Raw genomic sequence first — 19,572 nt, forward strand, 5'->3', positions numbered from 1 at the left:
GTCAGGGTAGGCAAGGTAGGCACTACATACCCAAGGGTGAATTGATATTTTTGTTTATTTGTTTTAATTATAATATGATCAAAAATAATTATTTTTCCATTTCCGAATAAGTGAGTGAGTGAGTGAGTGAGTGAGTGAGTGAGTGAGTGAGTGAGTGAGTGAGCGAGCGAGCGACCGTTATTGAAAAATTGTGTTTTTTTTACTGACTATGTTATAGAAGAGCAATTTTGAAGTTTTTGTTGCAACATCTAAATTATAGAACTAAATAATTAGGCAAGATGTGGAAACAAATGGAGGGTTCATGACTTTAAGTGTGTGTGTGTGTGTGTGTGTGTGTGTGTGTGTGTGTGTGTGTGTACAGTATACATATATCAGATACTAGTGTTTTCCCCTCCCTACCCTCACGTATGTCAGCTCACAGTAACTGAACAAAGCTGCAGGCTGAGATCTTGAGTAGTTGTTTTCTTTTCTTTTCTTTTTTTTTTTTTTTTTTACAAAGCAGCTACAGCCTCCAAAAAACACAATAAGCATAATATGCACAACTACAACTTCATATCTCACTCTCACTTTAAAATAATCAACTATTCTCCACCCTTCCATTTTCTACCTTCTGAATCTTTGAAAATTTAAGAAGCACTTTAATGTTATGGTTTTGCAGCATTGAATCTACAGTAGTAAAGCACCCAAAGGAGCCCATTGACCTGGATTGATAAGGTGATTGATTGTGTAACATGATAGCAGTGTAGTAATAATAATATTAATACACAATCTGAGTTAAAATGGAAATAACTGATGTTGACAGGTAGTCATGGTAACTCAAAAGATGAAGTCAATATGTTCTAAAAGTCCCACAGGTAGACATCAAAGCCTTATTGTGGAACTACAAGCACTGCGCTAGTTACTTTGACCATAGTACTTTGGACCATCGTCAAAAGCAGACATCCAGTTGACTTCAGCTGATCAAAGAAATGATGATGGAGAAGCCAAGTGCACAGGTGGCCGGGCGAGCGTTTGTCCGACACTATTACACCGTACTGTACAAGGAGCCAGAGAACCTGCACAGCTTCTATGGGAAGGACTCATTGTACGTTCACGGAGGTTTGGTCTCCAACGGACGGTCGGAGATCCAGAAGCGAGTGACGGAGCTCAGCCTCAGGGACTGTAACACCAGGATTCGTCACATGGACGCCCGCTTCACGTTGAGTGAGGGCATAGTGGTGCAGGTGATGGGGGAGCAGTCCAATAACATGCAGCCCATGAGGAGGTTCATGCAGACCTTCTTTCTGGCTCCTGAGGGAACAGCTGCAAACAAACTCTATATTCACAACAATGTGTTCACCTACCAGGACGAGGTGTACGGGGACTCGCTCCCAGTGTTAACAATCCCCCCACGTGGTTAAAGCCCCGCCCACAACACAACCCAGAGTGGAGGTAAAGTGTGAGTCTCAGAACTCCACAGAGAGACCTTAGAGACAGCAGAAAGATGGAGAACCAAGGCCCAACAATCCAACGGTGGTGCACCGCGGCCCCCGACCAGTGCGTGAGGGGCAGAGCGGTTAGTCTGAGGGTCCAAGGATGGTTCGTTATCCTGACGCTCATCAGCTGTTCGTAGGAAATATTCCTCACGACCTGAAAAAGACAGAACTGATGGAGTTCTTTGAATGGTTTGGCACAGTCCTGGATTTGAAGATCATCAGCGGAGGAAAACATCCAAACTTTGGCTTTGTGGTGTTTGACAATTCTGAACCGGTCCAGAAGATCCTCAGCAGCAGACCTATTTGGCTGTTTGACGACGTGCGTCTGAATGTCGAGAAGAAAAAGACGCGTGAAGTCAAGCGCAGAGATGCTCGTCCTCGCCCTAGAGCACCCTGAGGGGGCGGAGTCAGAGGCCCCCTGGCCCGAGGGGGTGGAACCAACAAACCCAGCTTTGGCTCTGGGCATGCGGTGGTGGCCTAGTGAGCGTTTCTCTGCCCTCAAGCAGTGAAACCACGCCCTCTCCCAAAGCCCCACCCACTGTGTATCTGGACGTTTGCCTCACGCTAAACTCCAATCAACCTAAAGATTCAAATATTGGTTGAAAACTACTTGAACTGTGGTCTGTGGTCAATGAACTTTGAATAAAAACTAACAAAAACAAACACGACTCGTAACATTGTGTGCTGCCTGGAAAGCCTTTTCAGAGGGTTTGAATCAAAGATTTGAACAATAAAAATAATAATAATAATCATAATAGTAGGGCACATGTCATTGTTAAACACAGCTCTTTGTGCTGCTCAGGTCACATTTTTCAACTTGCGACTGACACTTAACGACATCCTTCATGACACCTTATTCATGCTAATGAAAGATATTAACAGCCCACTGTCAGCCTTATGTGGAAAACTTCAAGTAAAGTGTTACAAACAATCCAACGTTGAAATCAAATACAGAAAAATGTAGCTTTTTTTAAAAAAAATTTTGTTTGTAGATGTCTTGTGTTTATTGTGTAAATTTGTGTATATTTGTTGCCATTTTTGTCTGTTTGATTTTATGATTGTGCTTTTGCGTATTTACTATTTTTATTCTGTGATATTTAATATTTTTTGGAGTCAATTTGTGTATATTCTGCTTTTCTGTGCATTTGTGTCATTTTCGTGCGTTTACTTTGAGGGCCGCCAGTTGCCCACGTCTGCTCTAAACTGCAATTTTGTGAATATATCTTAGATTTGCTTTTCACATAATTTTAGTTAATTAAACAAATTAATTAGTTATTCTAATCAGTCTACCAGTTATTAATCAGTTTTTCAGTGTATATTTGATATCCAGATGGATTTAATTTTTTCAACTCTTTTTTTGAAAGAGTGACATTTTCACTTGGTTTGATAAGCAGATGTTAATCATGCTGACCTGGCCAATCACAACAATGTTATTTAAGTGTGTGTATTTCTCCGGTCCTGCCTAAAGGTCATTGAATGTAATTGACTTTGATTTTGCAATAAAAAAATTAAAAAAACTGGCAACATGCTGAATGTTTGCCCTGCTTTACCTTCATACGATAGGATAGTATCCAGGTACTTGATGAATATATGTACCTAATTAATTCATTTCAAGGATAACCACACCCATGTTGGGTGTGGGATACATATGTATGTGTATATACGTATATATGCATATGTGTGTATCCATAAAATGAAGAGTTCGTCCTTAAGACTGCTCTACTGTAAAGTGCCTTGAGATACCATTGGTTATGATTTGGCGCTATACAAATAAAGATTGATTGATTGATTGATTGATTGATTGATAACCAATTGAAAAATCCTAAACATAAAATAATCAAAAAAAAACAAGTGTTGTGTCGTCTCAATATGTTCAGTACCAGTGACGTGCCGTCAGGGTAGGCAAGGTAGGCACTACATACCCAAGGGTGAATTGATATTTTTGTTCATTTGTTTTAATTATAAAATGATTATAAATTAATTATTTTTCCATTTCCGAGTAAGTGAGTGAGTGAGTGAGTGAGTGAGTGAGTGAGTGAGTGAGTGAGTGAGTGAGTGAGTGAGTGAGTGAGTGAGCGACCGTTATAGAAAAATTGTGTTTTTTGACTGACTATGTTATAGAAGAGCAATTTTGAAGTTTTTGTTGCAACCTCTAAATTATAGAACTAAATAATTAGGCAAGATGTGGAAACAAAAGGAGGGTTCATGACTGAAAGTGTGTGTGTCTGTGTGTGTGCGCGCGCGCGCACGCGTGTGGAATCTCTCACACAAACGCAGGTGCATCGGCCGTGCGCATGCACATACTCCGTCACAGGTTGTTGAAATGCGGAAAAAAAATGGACCCGCGGGAACTATTTGAAACTTCCGGGAACCCTTTAGTTGTCGCAACTCTCTCTCTTTCTCTCTCTCTCTCTCTCTCTCTCTCTCTCTCTCTCTCTCTCTCTCTCTAAACGGCTCTGTGTGTGTTCAGCATGTACATCCAAGGTGCGCATTTGGTTATATATCAGCGTTTCTAATACCGTAGCGGCAGAAAAACTTGCTGTTTTTTGCCGTTTGCTATCAACACAGCCATTGACGGCCAATAACTTCCGGGTCCCGTCCATCCGGTCTAAACACCGAACGGTCAAAACAAACATGAAAATAAACGTTTTGAAACGTAATCACCAAATAAGGAACACTCAAAAAGTACGCTTCCTCAAAATAGAAGTCCACAGGAGCTCAAAATTGAAAGAGCATTAAACTGTCTTCCTCTTGCCTGCGATTGGCTCTGGCTGCACACGTGACTCCAGCTTGCCACTATGATTGGCTCTGTGCAGGGAAATAGCTATAGATGATGCGCTAGCACCCCCTCACACTGAGGTCAAATGTTGAATAGGTTTCACTGTTGGGCAAACTTGAATGTGCCGTCCGGCACCAAACATGGCAACCAAACAGTGTTTTATGATGAAGTATAAAAACGAATGAAAATTTTTTTTAAATTTATTTTTTAAAAGGCAGATAACAGCCAAAAACTAGCAATGCAGTGGTTATAAAGATAAATAAAGCTATATCTGTACCCATGAGGAAATTAGAGCAACAGTTACTGCAAATGCAAGTTATTGTTAATGACTCAAATTCATAAATATATTGCAAGCGTCACATTTTACATGCTGTGGCACATTTTATCTGATGTACCTCTGCCCAACTTATCGTTCCGGAATAAAGGATTCAACAGTGCATACAGGTAATCTTGATAAGTTACTCATTCTCAGGATAGGTGATTTTGGAGTAAGACGTTCTTTTTTTTTTAGCTTTTGTGTTGTTTGTGTTTATATATATATATATATATATATATATATATATATATATATATATATACAGTATATATATGTTTTAGTTTTGGAGTAAAACTTTCTTTTGTGTATGTGTGTTTTTGTGTTTGTGTTTTCTCAATAGTTGGTAAAGACTTGTTAATGTCTGTCTGTGTGCTATTCTCCCCCTGTACTTAAGTCAATCGCTGCACACCTTCATCCCAGTTACGCACTGTGGGTGGCGCAGCCCTGAAATGTGGATATTCCCATTCAAATTTGGTTTTATGCGCATTCTGCAGTGTGCTTAAGTCCTTTTCCTCTTACACGCTTAGACTGATTCCTAAAGCAGTGCATCCTTCAGTGAACATCTTGCTGTTTTTGTGCAACACTTTCACTTTATTCCCTTTTTAATTGTAATTATTTTTTATTATATTTTCTCTTTACTTACTGGAGTAAAATTCCTTTGTGTGTGTGTGTTTTTTAGCTTTTGTGATTTCTAAGGAGAAGGTAATGACTAAATGAACATGACTATGTTCCGATAAATTCTGATAAATTCGGAAATCGGAAATTGCGATAAATTCCAAAAAAAATCCCCTTTTCTGGTATAGAAATTACCAGAAAAGGGGGTGGCACATATGGAATATTTGGCCCCATTTATACATTGGTATATGTCAATGATTCGGGACCACCAACTGTAACAATATTTGACTCACAAATAAATGAGAAAACAACTTTAATGGAATTTCCCCAAAGAAAGGGGGTTCCTAATGAATTTGTAGGAGGCATAATTGTAGTCTACGTTGAATTACCTTTGAAACGATATATCACACGATTATGTTCCCATAAATTTGGAAATGACTGAAAATGGTCTGTGGGCCTCCTGGCCCCCTACCCCATTTCAAAAAAAGAGCTCCAAGCATTTCATCATATTCATTTATAGATTATTCATGCCAAATTGCATTCTGATCTAACCAGAACAAACGGAGTAGTAGTCATTTGAAAAATAAGGCCCCCGGGGTCCCCCGGCGCCCCCGTAACACGTAAGAGGTAGTGGGCCCCGTTTATTTATTGGTATGTGCCAATGATTTGGTACCACCAACCATCGTAATATTTGACTCCCATATAAATAACAAATACACTCTTTTACTGTTTTTTTTTTTCTTTTGGGGCCCCAAATCAAAGATCGGGCTCCGAGCGTCGATGCTTACACATCAATAGATTATATCTAACAAATTTCAGCCCGGTTCATTCACGAATAACAGAGGAGTAGTGATTTTAACTCGTGTACACAAGAAGAACAAGAACAAGAAGTAGAAGAACAAAGGGAGTGGTGTTTTGAGTCCTGTAGCCCGGCCTAATAAACTGCATCATTTTATAAAATGCCAGCAAATGCCTATGAAAAACAGTAGATCACAACTTGGAAAAAACTGTAATAAGTCAACTATTTTGTGTGGTGATTGTGGCAAGTTTAAGCTTCAGTGTAAGACTTGGTCCTCTTTTGTCATAATTCACCACACAAATGTGTTGTTAAAGTTTAGTTTCATTGTTTTTGCCAGGTCATGGATTCTTGGATTATAGTTTATTTCTTTTTCATCATTTGATATTTCATAGTAAACTCTCAGGAGTTATTAACAGACTGATTCCTCAGCCAGTGCACAAATGTACATTGGTAGCAGAGTTTTAAGAAAATTAGTACATATAGTTATTTTGCAGATAAGAGCTTCCTGTCTGCAACCAGGGATTAACTATTTGCTTAAAGCGATCTGCAACCCATCACATTAACGCACATTAGATGTTTGGTCTAAAGGTCAATAATGAAAACATTTGTTATGATTTTATGTGAGAAATGTTTTTGAAATAATACTACAAGTAAATACATGTAATAACCCCTTATATGAGGGCTGTATCATTTTGGAGATTTCTTTTTTTATTCTTTCTCTCTCTCTCATTTTGGAGATTTTAGCATTAGAGTTTGAATAATATATTCTCGTGCAAACCTCTTTATATTTCCAGTTCCAATGTTACTCTATGGAGAAACAAGATTTCAAACCAACTTTTTAGCACTTAGTTACTCGTCATCCAGTTCCCTGGACATTGTGGCGTTATTTCTAAAAAGACCAGGAAAATTACTGTGTACAAACTATGACTGCACCTATCAAGGTACGAAAAATTTGCCGGTGGACGCAGCATGTTCATGCCACTATCAGCCATCTTATTACAGTTCCATACATGCTTCAGCTGAACAATAAGGGCATAGGGTAAGTCTTCATTATTATCAAAACAAACGAATCCCTTCAACCCCATAAAACCAGTTAGAGCTATGTTAATTATGTACTTCCTTGAGTGAATACTATGTTACAGGTTGTCATCACAACCTCCACAAGCGTGTGTTTAACGTGCTTTTATTTCATAAGCAGCTCCTAAGTCTATTGTCAGCTGAGCAATTTTTGTCATTTGGATTATACATTCCTTTAATGTCGTGATATAATTGTGTATTTTGTGGATGTTTGTTAGGTTCATGAATTTTGTACAAAAAAAATATCTATAAAGCATATAGTAATTTATCAAGTTATTTAATATTTCTCTTTGTGCAATTTAAGAATCTCTCAACAAATGCTGTCCCAGCCAATGCTTATTATTGTTGTCAATTATTTTCTACACTCTGCGCTGGAGAAGGTTATTGTAAAACGACTTTGGTGGTATTGTTCAAAAGAAATGTAGATATTATTTGAAATTGTTTTTTATTATGCTGTTTTGTTTTGTTTTATTTATCTACTGCTGCAAATCTTCTCTTTGTGGGACTTATAAAGGTTATCTTTATCTTTATGGTTGGTTGTGACACAAAACATTAATTCATTTCCTGACTTTAACTAATGACTCAAACACTAATTGAGGTCAATTTGTTTATTTCCTTGTCTTATGTTAGTTTTTACAATATCATTACTCTTTAACAATCATCTCTGATCATGTTGCTTCACTGTTGGTATGTTGGTTTTTAGCTTTGAGGTTGTGACTTTAACATTTTGTAAAGTTCTGGGGAACAAAAGTGTCTTAAAATGGGTCTCACTCAATTGTTGGACAGAAGTAAAATTTTTAGGCATTAATTTACATTTAACAATAAAAAGAGCAAATGCACACACTGCCCATTTGGCTGTTCATCTGCTGCTGATATGACATCTGGGCCCGTCAGCTCATGCAGCAAAACAAACAATAATCGCTAAGCACCACATAAGTCTCAAGCACACCAACTGTCAAGCTGTACGTTTTCACTGTCATAAAATACCCGTCTTTTCTCTTGGTAATGCTCTAACAGTTTGACTTGTTTTTGTTCCCTCCTCCAAGGAGGTAATGTTTTCGCTGGCGTTTTTCTGTCCTTCTGTCTGTTTATGTGGATGTTTGCCAGCAGGACATTTCAAAAAGTGGATTTAAATGAAATTTGGCGAGCTGATAGACAATGTCAAAAGGAAGAACGCGTTTGGATGGTGCTGTAGATACAGTATCCAGAGGAAATGTTTGAGCAAGGATATTTCAAAAAGTTGTGAACGAATTTAAAGGAAATTTGGTGAGCTGATCAAAACTTGGCGGAAGTTTGCATTCTCTGAGTGCTCTTTTTTTGTGGTCATATAGTTGTATTACATAATGCTGACCAGAAAAATATTTTTCAATTAAATAATCTAAAAATCATGGTGTACAACACATTATTAGAAAAAAAAAAAAAACTTTCTAAAAGATCAACTGTCAAGCTGTTGGCTTTACTTGGAGTCTTATGGCTAAATGGTAAACACAAATCTATTGCCCATTTGGATGGATTTCTACAGGGTTTGGTGCATCAATAATGAATTTGTGCATGTCCCATGAACTACCTATCAATTAGATCACAATCTGTTGTCCTTAGTTGCAGAAAAAAATCCAAGTCTTGATTGTTACTTCAGCTAAATTTGACATCACTTTATCAACATAAGAGCCAACGCTATTGTTGCTCTAGGACAGAATACACACAGTAACACAACAATCCTTATGTTTGTTACTAGGGAAGCTGTTTTACTTCATCCTCAGCATTGAAGAACTATGTCCACATACTGTACATGCATGAAGGCATTTTCAATGTATTCAGATGCAGCAAGTGTACATTTGTTGGTGGCTTTAGACAGACAAGTCCTAGAGCAAGTAAAATTATTTGTCTGGATGGTTCACAGCTTTTGGACAGGTGTGAACACACAATCAAAGTGTCTCTGTTTTGACCAAACGTTTGCAAGAGCGAGTACGGTGTGCTGTGAACACAAACACTCTTTGCTCAAACCAAACACAGGAAATATCAAACCAGAATTTCAGCGGACTCTTACTTGCTTGTGTTGACCAATAGATGAGACACTTTTCATATAATTTCTATTTGTCTTTCCCAGGAAAGCCTCTACTGCAGTAACGGCTCTCCTAGCAAGCAGCAAACCAAGCCAAATCAAAGTGATAAAATTCTCAGCTGTTCTTCAACCATTCAGCTCGAGTCCAATATCTGTGTTAGCAGCCTTAGTCTTCTGAAGAAAAAAAATCTCCTCTTCCAATGAGTAGTAGTCAGTGAAAAAAGATTTGAGACAATAAAGGCTCAGAGACTTTATATTATATAAAATCTGAACTATTTACCTCCTCCATCCAGAATATTCCTGTGTTGAACAGATTGTCTGTCCAACCTGTTAACCACTAAAAAAGCCAGGAGGAGAAGGAAGATTTTCCTGGAGGAAATGATCTAAAGCTCAATAATGACAAAGATTTAGCTCTTCATATTGTGTGGCTAGGTTAGCAACACCTATACATCCCTGTGATATTAATAAATTGATCAGAAGAGATCAACATTTTTAAAATGTAATGTATTATTGCCAAAATGCCATGATTTTTGGCAATGAATGGATGGATGGATGATAGATGGATGGATGGATGGATGGAGAAGTTTTTAAACATGAACTATGTGTGTGACTTAATCCACTGTTACACTAACTTTTACTGTTCGTGGGTTTCTTTCGAAAGAACATCCTCTTACTTCCTTCCTCTTTTGATGATTTTAAAAAAGGGTTTTCAAATGATCTCAAGGTTATTCACTTCCTCTCCGATTCTCTTGTTATTTTCAGGAGGAACTCTACTCCGTTATCTCAAGTTTGACGTCGCAAAAAAATCCTCTTTTCTGAAGGTAAGTGTTGGTTTGTTTTTGTGTTTGTAAGTGTGCACAAAAAAATCTCCATATCAGTTGTAGAGAAACACTGTAAACATTTGGTTTTATTTTACCAGGAGAGCCAGCACAACTCAAATCTCCAAACCAGTCCAACTACAATCTATTCACAGTCACCTTGAAACCAAGAACACTCTTGTCTTTCACCATGTCCACCCAGTCCTTCCGCAATGAGGCCTACGTGGCCTTGCTTCGAGGTTTCAAGGAGCTGGACTTTCGGGGACCTGCAGTTCCATGTGAGCTGGTGTTGGCTGGGGAAAATGCCTTCCCCTTGGTGATGAACAACAAAGATCAAATATTAATGGCCGCATCTGTCTATGGCCGCGGAAGGATTGTGGTTATGGCCCATGAGACCTACCTAACAAAGTTTCCTGCTCTGGTTGAGAATGCTGTGAGCTGGTTGATGGGTGACCAAACTGCCAACCTTGTATGTGTGCAGACACAGACCAGCAAAGTTGAAGATGGCCTAAAAAAATCCACCTATAAGGTCAACATCGTAGAGGCGTTTGCAGATTCTCAGGGTGCTGGTGTGTATGTGACCAATGCCTACAGAGTGGGTGAAGATCCTAAAGCTCTGGTGGCTTTTCTTAAAGCTGGTGGAGGAGTACTTATAGCAGGCCAAGCCTGGCACTGGGCATCACAGCACCCTAATGAGAACACATTTCTACAGTTTTCTGGAAACAAGGTGTCTGGAGTGGCTGGGATCTACTTTACTAAAAACTATTTTGAGGCAAAGGAGATTCCTGTCCGTCCCCAAATCCCAATCTCTTTGAAAACCATTGAGTAAGTCTAATGGTTTTGAAAATAGTGATGTGAAAGTTAAAATTGTAACTCCTGACATTTAAATACTTATTCAAAATACTTTCATTCTGAGAGAAAATAATGCTACTATTAATTATAAGATATTGCTAATAAGAAAAAATACTCTTTTATAATATATGTCTTGTGTTTTTTCTCTCCTTTGTGCTTGGTAGTGTGGGTAAGAGTTTTGAGGATGACCTGGAGCCTTTACTGAAAGGTGTCTCAGAATTTGATCTTCAAGGGGATGCGTTACCATCTGAAGTCCTGGCTCATGGTCCTTTTGCATTTTCAATTGGTACCACCAATGATGGACAAGCTTTCCTTGCGGGAAGCTACTTTGGAAAAGGACGCGTCATTGTGACAACTCATGAATTATTTTTTCAAAATGAGGTACCCTTTGAATTAAGCATATCTTTACATTATCAAATGTGCAACTTTTAGACAGAAATTAATAAATGTAAAAAACAAATTTAAAATGAATAATAAAAGCAGTAACTTACAGGTTAAAAATCTTGTTGATGTATTCAGTAACCAATTTTTTTTTTATTACATTTTTATTTATTTTCTTTTACAGAAGTTGGCCACGATTTGGTACAACGCCATTCATTGGCTTGATCAGGGTCGACAGGGAGTCATTGGTTTTGTGCCGAGAATGAAAATTTTCCCTAACCTGGAAATGAAGTGTGAGAAAACCAAGTTCAGAAACGACCTGAGTGTGTTTGTGTGTGAAGCCTACAGTAGCACTCATGTGAAAGAGATCCAAGAGTTTGTGGCAGAGGGGGGAGGCCTACTGATTGGGGGCCATGCCTGGGCGTGGGCACATTCTAACATTGGACAAGACCCAACAACCAATTTCTCAGGTATGCAACTCAAAGTTGTATTACAAAGAATTTTAAAAAATGTCAATAAAACACACAACATACCAGATGTTTTTGGTGATGAGGGTTAGGGTTTATCATAATGCTAAGTTAAACGATCATTTAAATGTTTATTTTTTTTATTTTTCAAGCATGCATTTCCCTGTCAATAAATATGTAATATTACATGTTTTGCTTTTTAAAACTTGAGCTCTAAAGATTGTGAGAGTAAGCTATATCTATGCTTTCCTTGTTTCAGGAAACAAGATCCTGAACAAAATGGGCTTGACAATTTTAAAGGAAACTATAAAGGCAGGAATATATGAGGTGCCAAGTTTGAAAAAGGGATCGAGTAACAACTTCCACTTTCGACGTCTTCTGCAGCGCTTTATTGGCCATGTTTTAAACGGGGAAAAACTAACCCAACAAGAGGAGGATCAATTAAAAAAACTGGCAAGACATTGCACATCTTTCCTCCAAATGAAAGCTCTTGAAGACTTTTCTTACACACAGGTGCTGTCGTTCCTCACAGACAGCTTAAAGAAAGTCGGCATGCCTCAGGTAAGATACATATTTATTGAAAATATTCCTATGGTGGGATAGTTTGGATGCAAAGTTTTTACTTTTTTATTAACAGGGGCTAATTTCTCTCGTTCTGCATGTTAGTCACGACTCACCAATTGGAGAGAATTTCACGTTTCTAAAAAAGCTGTTACTGTTTGGAAAAGGGGAACTGTCAGTGTGTGGGAAAGAGATAAAAATGTATATGTCAGCAACAGCATCACGAATGATCTAATTTCATTGACAGCGTCACTAAAAAATAAAAAAAATGCAGATTTATTTATTTATTTATTTTTTTACCAGTAAACACTAGTTTTATTTTTGATTGAATCAGTTTTAATGGTTTTGTAACTTCATCAAATTATAGGTGAGTGAAAAAAACCCTGTGAAGAGCCCAAAAGACTTCCTCCTGCTTGTTGTGGGTGCTGAACTCTTTAAAGTCAGCCCAGATCCAGATGCTCTCCTGCCCTACCTGATCAAGGACATCCCTCTGATGCCATTGGTGCACAACCAAAGGATCCAGATTAATGCAAACACAGCAAGTGAGAGAAAATCATTTGACTGATATTTATTGCTTAAAACCTATAAAGAACATTCTGACATGAGCTTGATTGCGACATTTTACACTTTTGCTTTTTTGTGTGCATCAGAAAGTGAAGAGTGGATCAGCACTGGTCTCTACCTGCCCCCTGCAATGAAGACCTACATCAGCATCCCCACTACAATGGTCAAAAAGAGATGGATGGTACTGCACATTAACTCTGTTCATGAAGTCACACTTTTCATGTGTATTTCACAACTTTTACAAATGTGCAAACTGAGGCAAAATAATATGCTTAGCAAGTCTCTTATTTCATAGAGATTATCTGAGGCAATAGGAAAGTTCTACTGCATACAAAATATCTTGTAAAAATAACAACTAAAGCTTATTCTTTCACAGGTTTAAAGAGGCAGTATTTTGATGAATTCACTTTATAATGGTTTTGCTACAGTGATATAAATTTAGCCTCATTCAGAGGGCCAAACCTGAAAAATAGCATAATACTGGACCTTTAAAGTTTTCATATATTTTGCACCAATGCTTAATCTGGTGATTTTGCAACATTTAATTTTGACTCAATTTATTTCATGTCTAAGAGATTACTAATGCATTGTATGGTGTGTTGTTGTTTTCAATGATAGGATAAGAATACCACATCATCTACTGTTTATTCCTAACAGGTCCAGATAGGATGTCAGACTGATTACCTGAAACATGAAGTGTTGAAGAGGGCACCCGTTGTTCATGAGCGTTTCCATGTTACATCAGAAAAGATACAGGTGTGGAACCTGTGGGGGGGACTAATCTACCTCGTGGCACCACCTGCCTCAAAGGTGGAGGGGGAGGAGGTTATTGTGGAGGCTGCCGTCGCTGCTCCTTATTACAGGTTTGGTGAGTCTGTGTCAATTTCTACTCATGGGGCAACAATCTAGATAATTGAAGAGTAGTGAGGGTTATTAGAAAGATGGGCTTCACCAGTGGAGAACTAAAAGCAGGAAGAAAACATATTTATTCTCTCTGCACTTACACACTGTCAAGACACTATCTAAATACAGAGCTGCCAAGCCTCACCCTTTGAGCGTGACAGTCACACAATTTGACGCATTCTCACACCACACGCCACACTTGACATTTCTCACGCTTATATTTCCCCATTCAAAACTTTATTTCTTTTTTTTTGTGATAATGAGCTTTGGTCCTTGCTGCTCGCTGTAGCTCGAGTAACTCTGATTGACTAACCAATCACAGACCAATTCATGTCTCCTTGTCCCTAAATCTAACCAACCACGGCTAGCATCACACAATAATAAACCAATCAGAAGCAACGTAAGGCGGGTCTTGACGAACCGTCTCAAATGACACCTCACAACACGCAGAAATGAAGTTTCTAGAGGACAGACGCCGTCTGAGATGGTATGTAACTGCCCAATTTTGTTCACTGTTTACATTGCTGTGTGTGTGTGTTATAGTGTTAGTATACTCATGTAAGAAACCAACAATTTGTGTGTGTGTCTCTCTCTCTCTCACTTACGTTTGTATAAGGGTGTGCGATCTGACGATATTAGATTGTTCAAGATTTAAAAATGACGACGATCTCCCAAATCACGGAGATCGTAGAACCGTCTGTAGTTCACATTTTCACCTTTGCGGTGCTGTGTTTGCATCATATGTCTGTGATCCATACACAGAACATCCACAGGATTTTTTCTCTGCCAAATCACACCATTTGCTAGTCAGCATGTCAGCATTACAGACATTGAAGAATTATTAAGCGGACAGAAGTACGCACTTTAAAAACTACTTAGAGCAACTCAGAGCTGCCCTGAAAGAAGCAACACTACAGAATTTATGAAGCCTTAATGAAGGAAAAAGTCAAAAGTGACACAAAATGTTGTTATTGTGCTGCTAGTGATTAATAACAGGGTCTTTGTGGCTCCTATGACTTTGACCAATTATTGTTTTTTTTGTAAAAATTATTGAAAAAATTAAATGGTTTATATTGTCTATTGCCATTTTGAGGAAAAATATAGAGATATGAATATTGGTCCATATTACCCAGGCCTAATGTAACCAAAACAGTAACGTTTTTTCTTGTAAAGGATATTATTGTTCAAACTGTGTGAAATGAGGCGTTCAAAAACTGCTTAAAGTAGGATTTTATTAATATGAGTGTGTTACCTAAAAAGCAAATGGAAATTACTCGACTGATATGCTGCCTTGTTATGTAGCATGTGTTGCTAATGCTAATGCTACACCACTTTAGTTAAAGTAAAAAGACTGTGTGTGACTATAAGAACATGTCATCCCTTTTGTATGATGTTAATTGACCTTGGAACCAGTTTGATAAATTGCTTACATACAATTAAAAAATTTTTTTTAAAAGTCTTAAATTATCTTTTATTCCTTTTTTCCAGTTAGGTGTTATAAACACTGGTAGTAGCTGAATTGCACTTGTACGTTATATCAGCATAAAAAATTAACAAATGCCTTGTCTAATCTAATGTTCATTTGAACTGTTCTTATTTGATTATTTGTTTTATGTAATAGTGTCTTTCTATGGACATTGAGTCTGCTGCTAAGACATTCATTCAATCAAAAATCACTTGATGTTTTAATGTTTTTTACATGATTTGCTTTTTAATGACCTCCTTTCTGTTGCAGACAAAGAGAGCTGAGGTAAAGGTAGCACTGCCTTGGGCCACAGTGTTTTAAGTGGGAGCCCCCTGTTTCTGTCATCAAGGCCTATCCCTAACCCTACGACATGAGACATGTCCCCACCTAGATGATCTAGAGTTGGTTGAAATGAAATATTAACAAATAAATGTATTTTGTCAAAATTCTTGTTAGTTTTCATTTCTAATTTCTGGTTGATTAAAACTAGCATTAGGAGGCTGCAGTGCAGGGAGAGCCACTGGCATGGAGGTGAGGACATCAGTCTTATATAAATCAACGTTAAAAAAGGCCACATTTTTTTCCGCCGGAGCGCATCAGGTCACTAAAGTCTCACTCTTGTCATTTTCTGAAACTTGGCAGCCCTGTAAATATGAATTGACCCACACACAGAGACATATACAGGGATAAAATTCAATTCAACATATTGAACAAACTAAATATCTCAGGAACTTAAATAAAAAAAATGAAAAAAAAAAAAAAAAAAAAAAAAAAAACCCAAATGAAAAAAGAGCTCCACCAGAAATAGCATAGCATCAACCGACAGGAAGGGATCAAACTACATGCACCACTTACAACTGATCATAACCATGAACACTGTAAACAAATCACATCCAACCCAGATGTATTTTAAGCTCCCAGGGTTTGAGAGTGTTTGTTGTCTGTTTTAGATGATGTTAATGACATTGCTGAGATGTACGTATAGTTGGATGTGTCTGTTAAACTTTGTAACAAACTGTATGCAAGTACAACTCATTTTAATTACAGCTAAGATATAAAAGCACAGTTTGTTTCTGGCTCAAGCAAATATCTACAATGAGGATTCCAGCATCCTGGATATAGAAGCTCCCAATGAAATTGTGATGTTTAAAAGAGTTTGTTTGTTAAGATGTACGTCAAGAATGGAAATGGGAAAAATTCCTTGATTATGGGCGTGGCTCATCGAGCAGTTAAGACATGCCCAGTCTATACTATAAAACCTCCAAATAACAATTGATGCTATGCTAACGAGCTACTCAGTACTTAATATACATCTCTTTTCACAATTCTCTCAATCCAATCCTCGCCGCCAATTGCAGAGTCGACAGGTGCTAATTTCTATAGAAGGGGCGGGGACAAAACTGCTGGTTTGTGACATAAGAAGCCACTAAAATATCACAAAGTACCATTCTCAGCTAAAAGCAAAATTCAATTGTATTACCCGAGTTTTAACCCATGAAGGGCAGTCACTCTTACATTTTTACAATAAAAATATGCCACATTGAAATACATTGACTAACATGTCAAGAGTTGGACAAGAATCAATCACAGCACTACAAACTATATCACTAACCTTCCAACAGTTAATTTACTGTTTTACAGCTATTGTACATTTGATGAAGAAACAACTATAATTTCATCCTAGACTCCATCTTTATTTCTGACAGGTGTGACCACGGAAGCTGATTGGCTTTCGCAACGTGCATCTCCATCACCTTGGGCTGAAATGGAATTTGATAACGTCATCCTGACTGTGCCATCACAGGAATTTCGTGATTTGGATGACGTTGATGAGGTGTCAGCGCTATGGAATGGTATCACGAAAGGTGTAGCAGAACTTTCGGTTTTCCCACCAAATCCAAATCGCAAAGAACGCTTTGTAGCTGATGTGCAGATTTCTGTAGGTGAGTGTGTGTTTATCTTTTGGAATGCATTTATTGTCAGAACAAAGAAAATAGGGTCACACTAGTTAGAACATTTTCAACAACAAGATCACCACAGCAAGCAAAAGTTTTGATTATGTGTAAAGGGAGTCCAGAAAACGCAATCAAACCCACATGCACACAGACAGACATGTGACAGGAAAACACACTTAGGAAACCTTGATCTATAGGATGAGATTTCAGGTATTATAGTCTCCGACCTAAACCAAACCCAAACTCTGAATGAATACATTTCAATAAATGAGTTTTCTAAGTTGTGTCACCCAGAACGACAAAAAGGCAGAAATCATGGTTGGCACGCACAAAAAGGGAAACTATCATTTTCATGACAGTGTCACCTTTTCCCATGAGATTGTTTTGGAATTGTTGATTTTTAGTGATCCATGAGTAAAACAATATCAGACATCAGTTTTACTGGACTAGTCCACATGTAGTGCCATCTCCGGAAACCTGCAAATGTTTTGAACACCAGGTCATAAAGTTAAAGTGAACAACACAGGGGGAAGAAGGAAAATAGAGAATAATGATTTATTTATTCAATCCACTGTCTATCCAGGATGGATGCATGCAGGTTATCCCATCATGATGCACTCATCCATAGCTGATCAACTGTTCAAACATGAGGAAGCCAGGACCAAAGGTCTTCTCTGGGGAGAAATTCATGAGCTTGGACACAACCAACAGAGGAGCTGCTGGGAGTTTCCACCGCACACCACTGAGGCCACATGCAACCTGTGGTCAGTGTACGTGCACGAGGAGGTCCTGGGTGTTGACAGAGAGAAGGTAGAGGCAATCAATGTATTTCATACGTAGAAAAGAGAGATTTTTAACAATGCAGTAAATTACATTACGATGTAGCTAACATTGCTTTATTTTACGCTTAATTTGACCAACTAATGTAACAAAAAACAAGATCCCTGTACAGCAAATATTGCAGTATGTATTTTCAATGCAGGCGAGTTCTTCACTTACTTTGAAGCGGCGGAAGCTAAATATAGATGAGTATGTTCAGGGGGGAAGAAACCTCAGTGAATGGAAAGTGTGGACAGCATTAGAGACATACTTGCAGGTAAGAAACATTACATTGCACTCTGTCAGTGGTGGTGAAGAATAACATAAGCTTAAGAAAAGCTTTAAGAGACACACATTTATCAAGTATCTTTAGAATCACTTTTTGTTGTACAATAGCTTCAATTTCTAAGAGCAGAAGCACTTACTTAGCTCCTGTTTTTTGTCTCATCATAGATCCAGGAAAAGTTTGGCTGGAATGCCTTTAAGAAGGTGTTTGCTGCCTATCACACAATGGACCACATCCCCAATGACAACAATGGAAAGATGAACCTGTACGCTGAGGTCTTCTCACGTACTGTAGGCATGAACCTGACTGAGTTCTTCAAAGCCTGGGGTTGGCCCATTGAAGAAGCCACAGTGCAGAAAGTCTCCAGTCTGCCTTCCTGGGATGATCACCCCATGGTCCAATATGCCTAAGCATCCCTCAGATGACTGAGGATGCGGAGCTGCTTGATTTAACAATAATCAGATTATATACTCTATGTAAGCTTCTTGATTTTCATCTTTGCCACATTCATTTTAGGTAATTTTCAAAATGTGTGTCCTTATGAAGTGAATGCATTTTACAATGAAAGAGGCAATCATTTTATTCTATTGTGACAGATATCCAACATTGTGTAATAGTTTACTAAGTTGTTGCTGTTGATTTTGAAAGTAAAGTGTTTAAAACATCATCCATATTACAACAAAAGGACACAGGGATTATAAAAAAGGTTTTTATTTACTCAAAAGATTGATCATATTGTGTTGACTTTCAAGTTACTTTCTTGTTAATGTACTTATTTCATCATTTATTTGGTTGGTTTAGTCAATTAAACAATAAATATTTCACATCACTGGCTGGATTTTGGTCTTCATTCGTTGTAGGAGCAGTGTAAATTCTCCTGTAACTCAAGACTTCTCATAAAGCTGATGGAATATAATAATAATATGAACTGGAACTGCAAGCAGTTATGAAAGGGGGCCAAGCCTTCCAGTGCGACTCAGCCTCCAGGTCCATGGAAGTTCGTCACAAAGGATGACGAGCTTGGGGCAAGCGTCACGACACATCCACTGTCATTTGCAGTGAACAGGTGGATATGAAGTTTAATAAAGATGTGATTTAAAATGTGAAAGTTACAGGCCAAATTGAATTTGAACACATTATAGTGGTGAGTGGTCTGTGTGCTCTGCTATATAAAGCCTGTACATTTCACAGCCCTCAACATATTACTTGAATTAAATGTTTGTGGTTTATGTAGTAATAAGCCACACCCACTTTGACCAATCGCGATTAACTTTGAGATACGGCCCCAGGAGCGACCCAAGGTCATACCCACCAAATTTGATAAAAAAATGGTTGTGCCATTTAAGAGATATAAAATTTCCTTATGTGCAGCACCCCC

General features: G+C 38.1%; 2 protein-coding genes across 3 annotated transcripts in view; both read left to right on the top strand.

Moving 5' to 3' along the window:
- The window catches only part of LOC114474875 (TRPM8 channel-associated factor homolog), a 42,442-nt gene extending 23,419 nt beyond the window's left edge, over window positions 1–19,023 (top strand). The window contains exons 3-14 of one of the 2 annotated variants that reach the window (XM_028465459.1): window positions 9,886–9,944; window positions 10,043–10,766; window positions 10,958–11,174; window positions 11,359–11,644; window positions 11,901–12,202; window positions 12,570–12,744; window positions 12,853–12,947; window positions 13,424–13,634; window positions 16,841–17,077; window positions 17,673–17,899; window positions 18,072–18,185; window positions 18,362–19,023. In XM_028465459.1, coding sequence (XP_028321260.1) covers window positions 10,132–10,766; window positions 10,958–11,174; window positions 11,359–11,644; window positions 11,901–12,202; window positions 12,570–12,744; window positions 12,853–12,947; window positions 13,424–13,634; window positions 16,841–17,077; window positions 17,673–17,899; window positions 18,072–18,185; window positions 18,362–18,604 — 2,742 coding nt within the window. In that variant the 5' untranslated portion in view covers window positions 9,886–9,944; window positions 10,043–10,131 and the 3' untranslated portion in view covers window positions 18,605–19,023. Of the gene's footprint in view, window positions 1–9,874; window positions 9,945–10,042; window positions 10,767–10,957; window positions 11,175–11,358; window positions 11,645–11,900; window positions 12,203–12,569; window positions 12,745–12,852; window positions 12,948–13,423; window positions 13,635–16,840; window positions 17,078–17,672; window positions 17,900–18,071; window positions 18,186–18,361 lie in introns of those variants that run through there. The other variant, XM_028465460.1, reaches the window with a different exon arrangement.
- On the top strand, window positions 901–2,138 carry LOC114474900 (ras GTPase-activating protein-binding protein 1-like). Its single transcript, XM_028465496.1, is given in 3 exon segments — window positions 901–1,384; window positions 1,386–1,947; window positions 1,949–2,138. Coding segments are annotated over 3 exon segments (1,014 nt in total). The 5' UTR covers window positions 901–968; the 3' UTR covers window positions 1,985–2,138.
- Window positions 19,024–19,572: the final 549 nt, after the last annotated feature.

This window comes from Gouania willdenowi, chromosome 13 (assembly GCF_900634775.1).
Source record: "Gouania willdenowi chromosome 13, fGouWil2.1, whole genome shotgun sequence".
Taxonomy (NCBI): Eukaryota; Metazoa; Chordata; class Actinopteri; order Blenniiformes; family Gobiesocidae; genus Gouania; species Gouania willdenowi.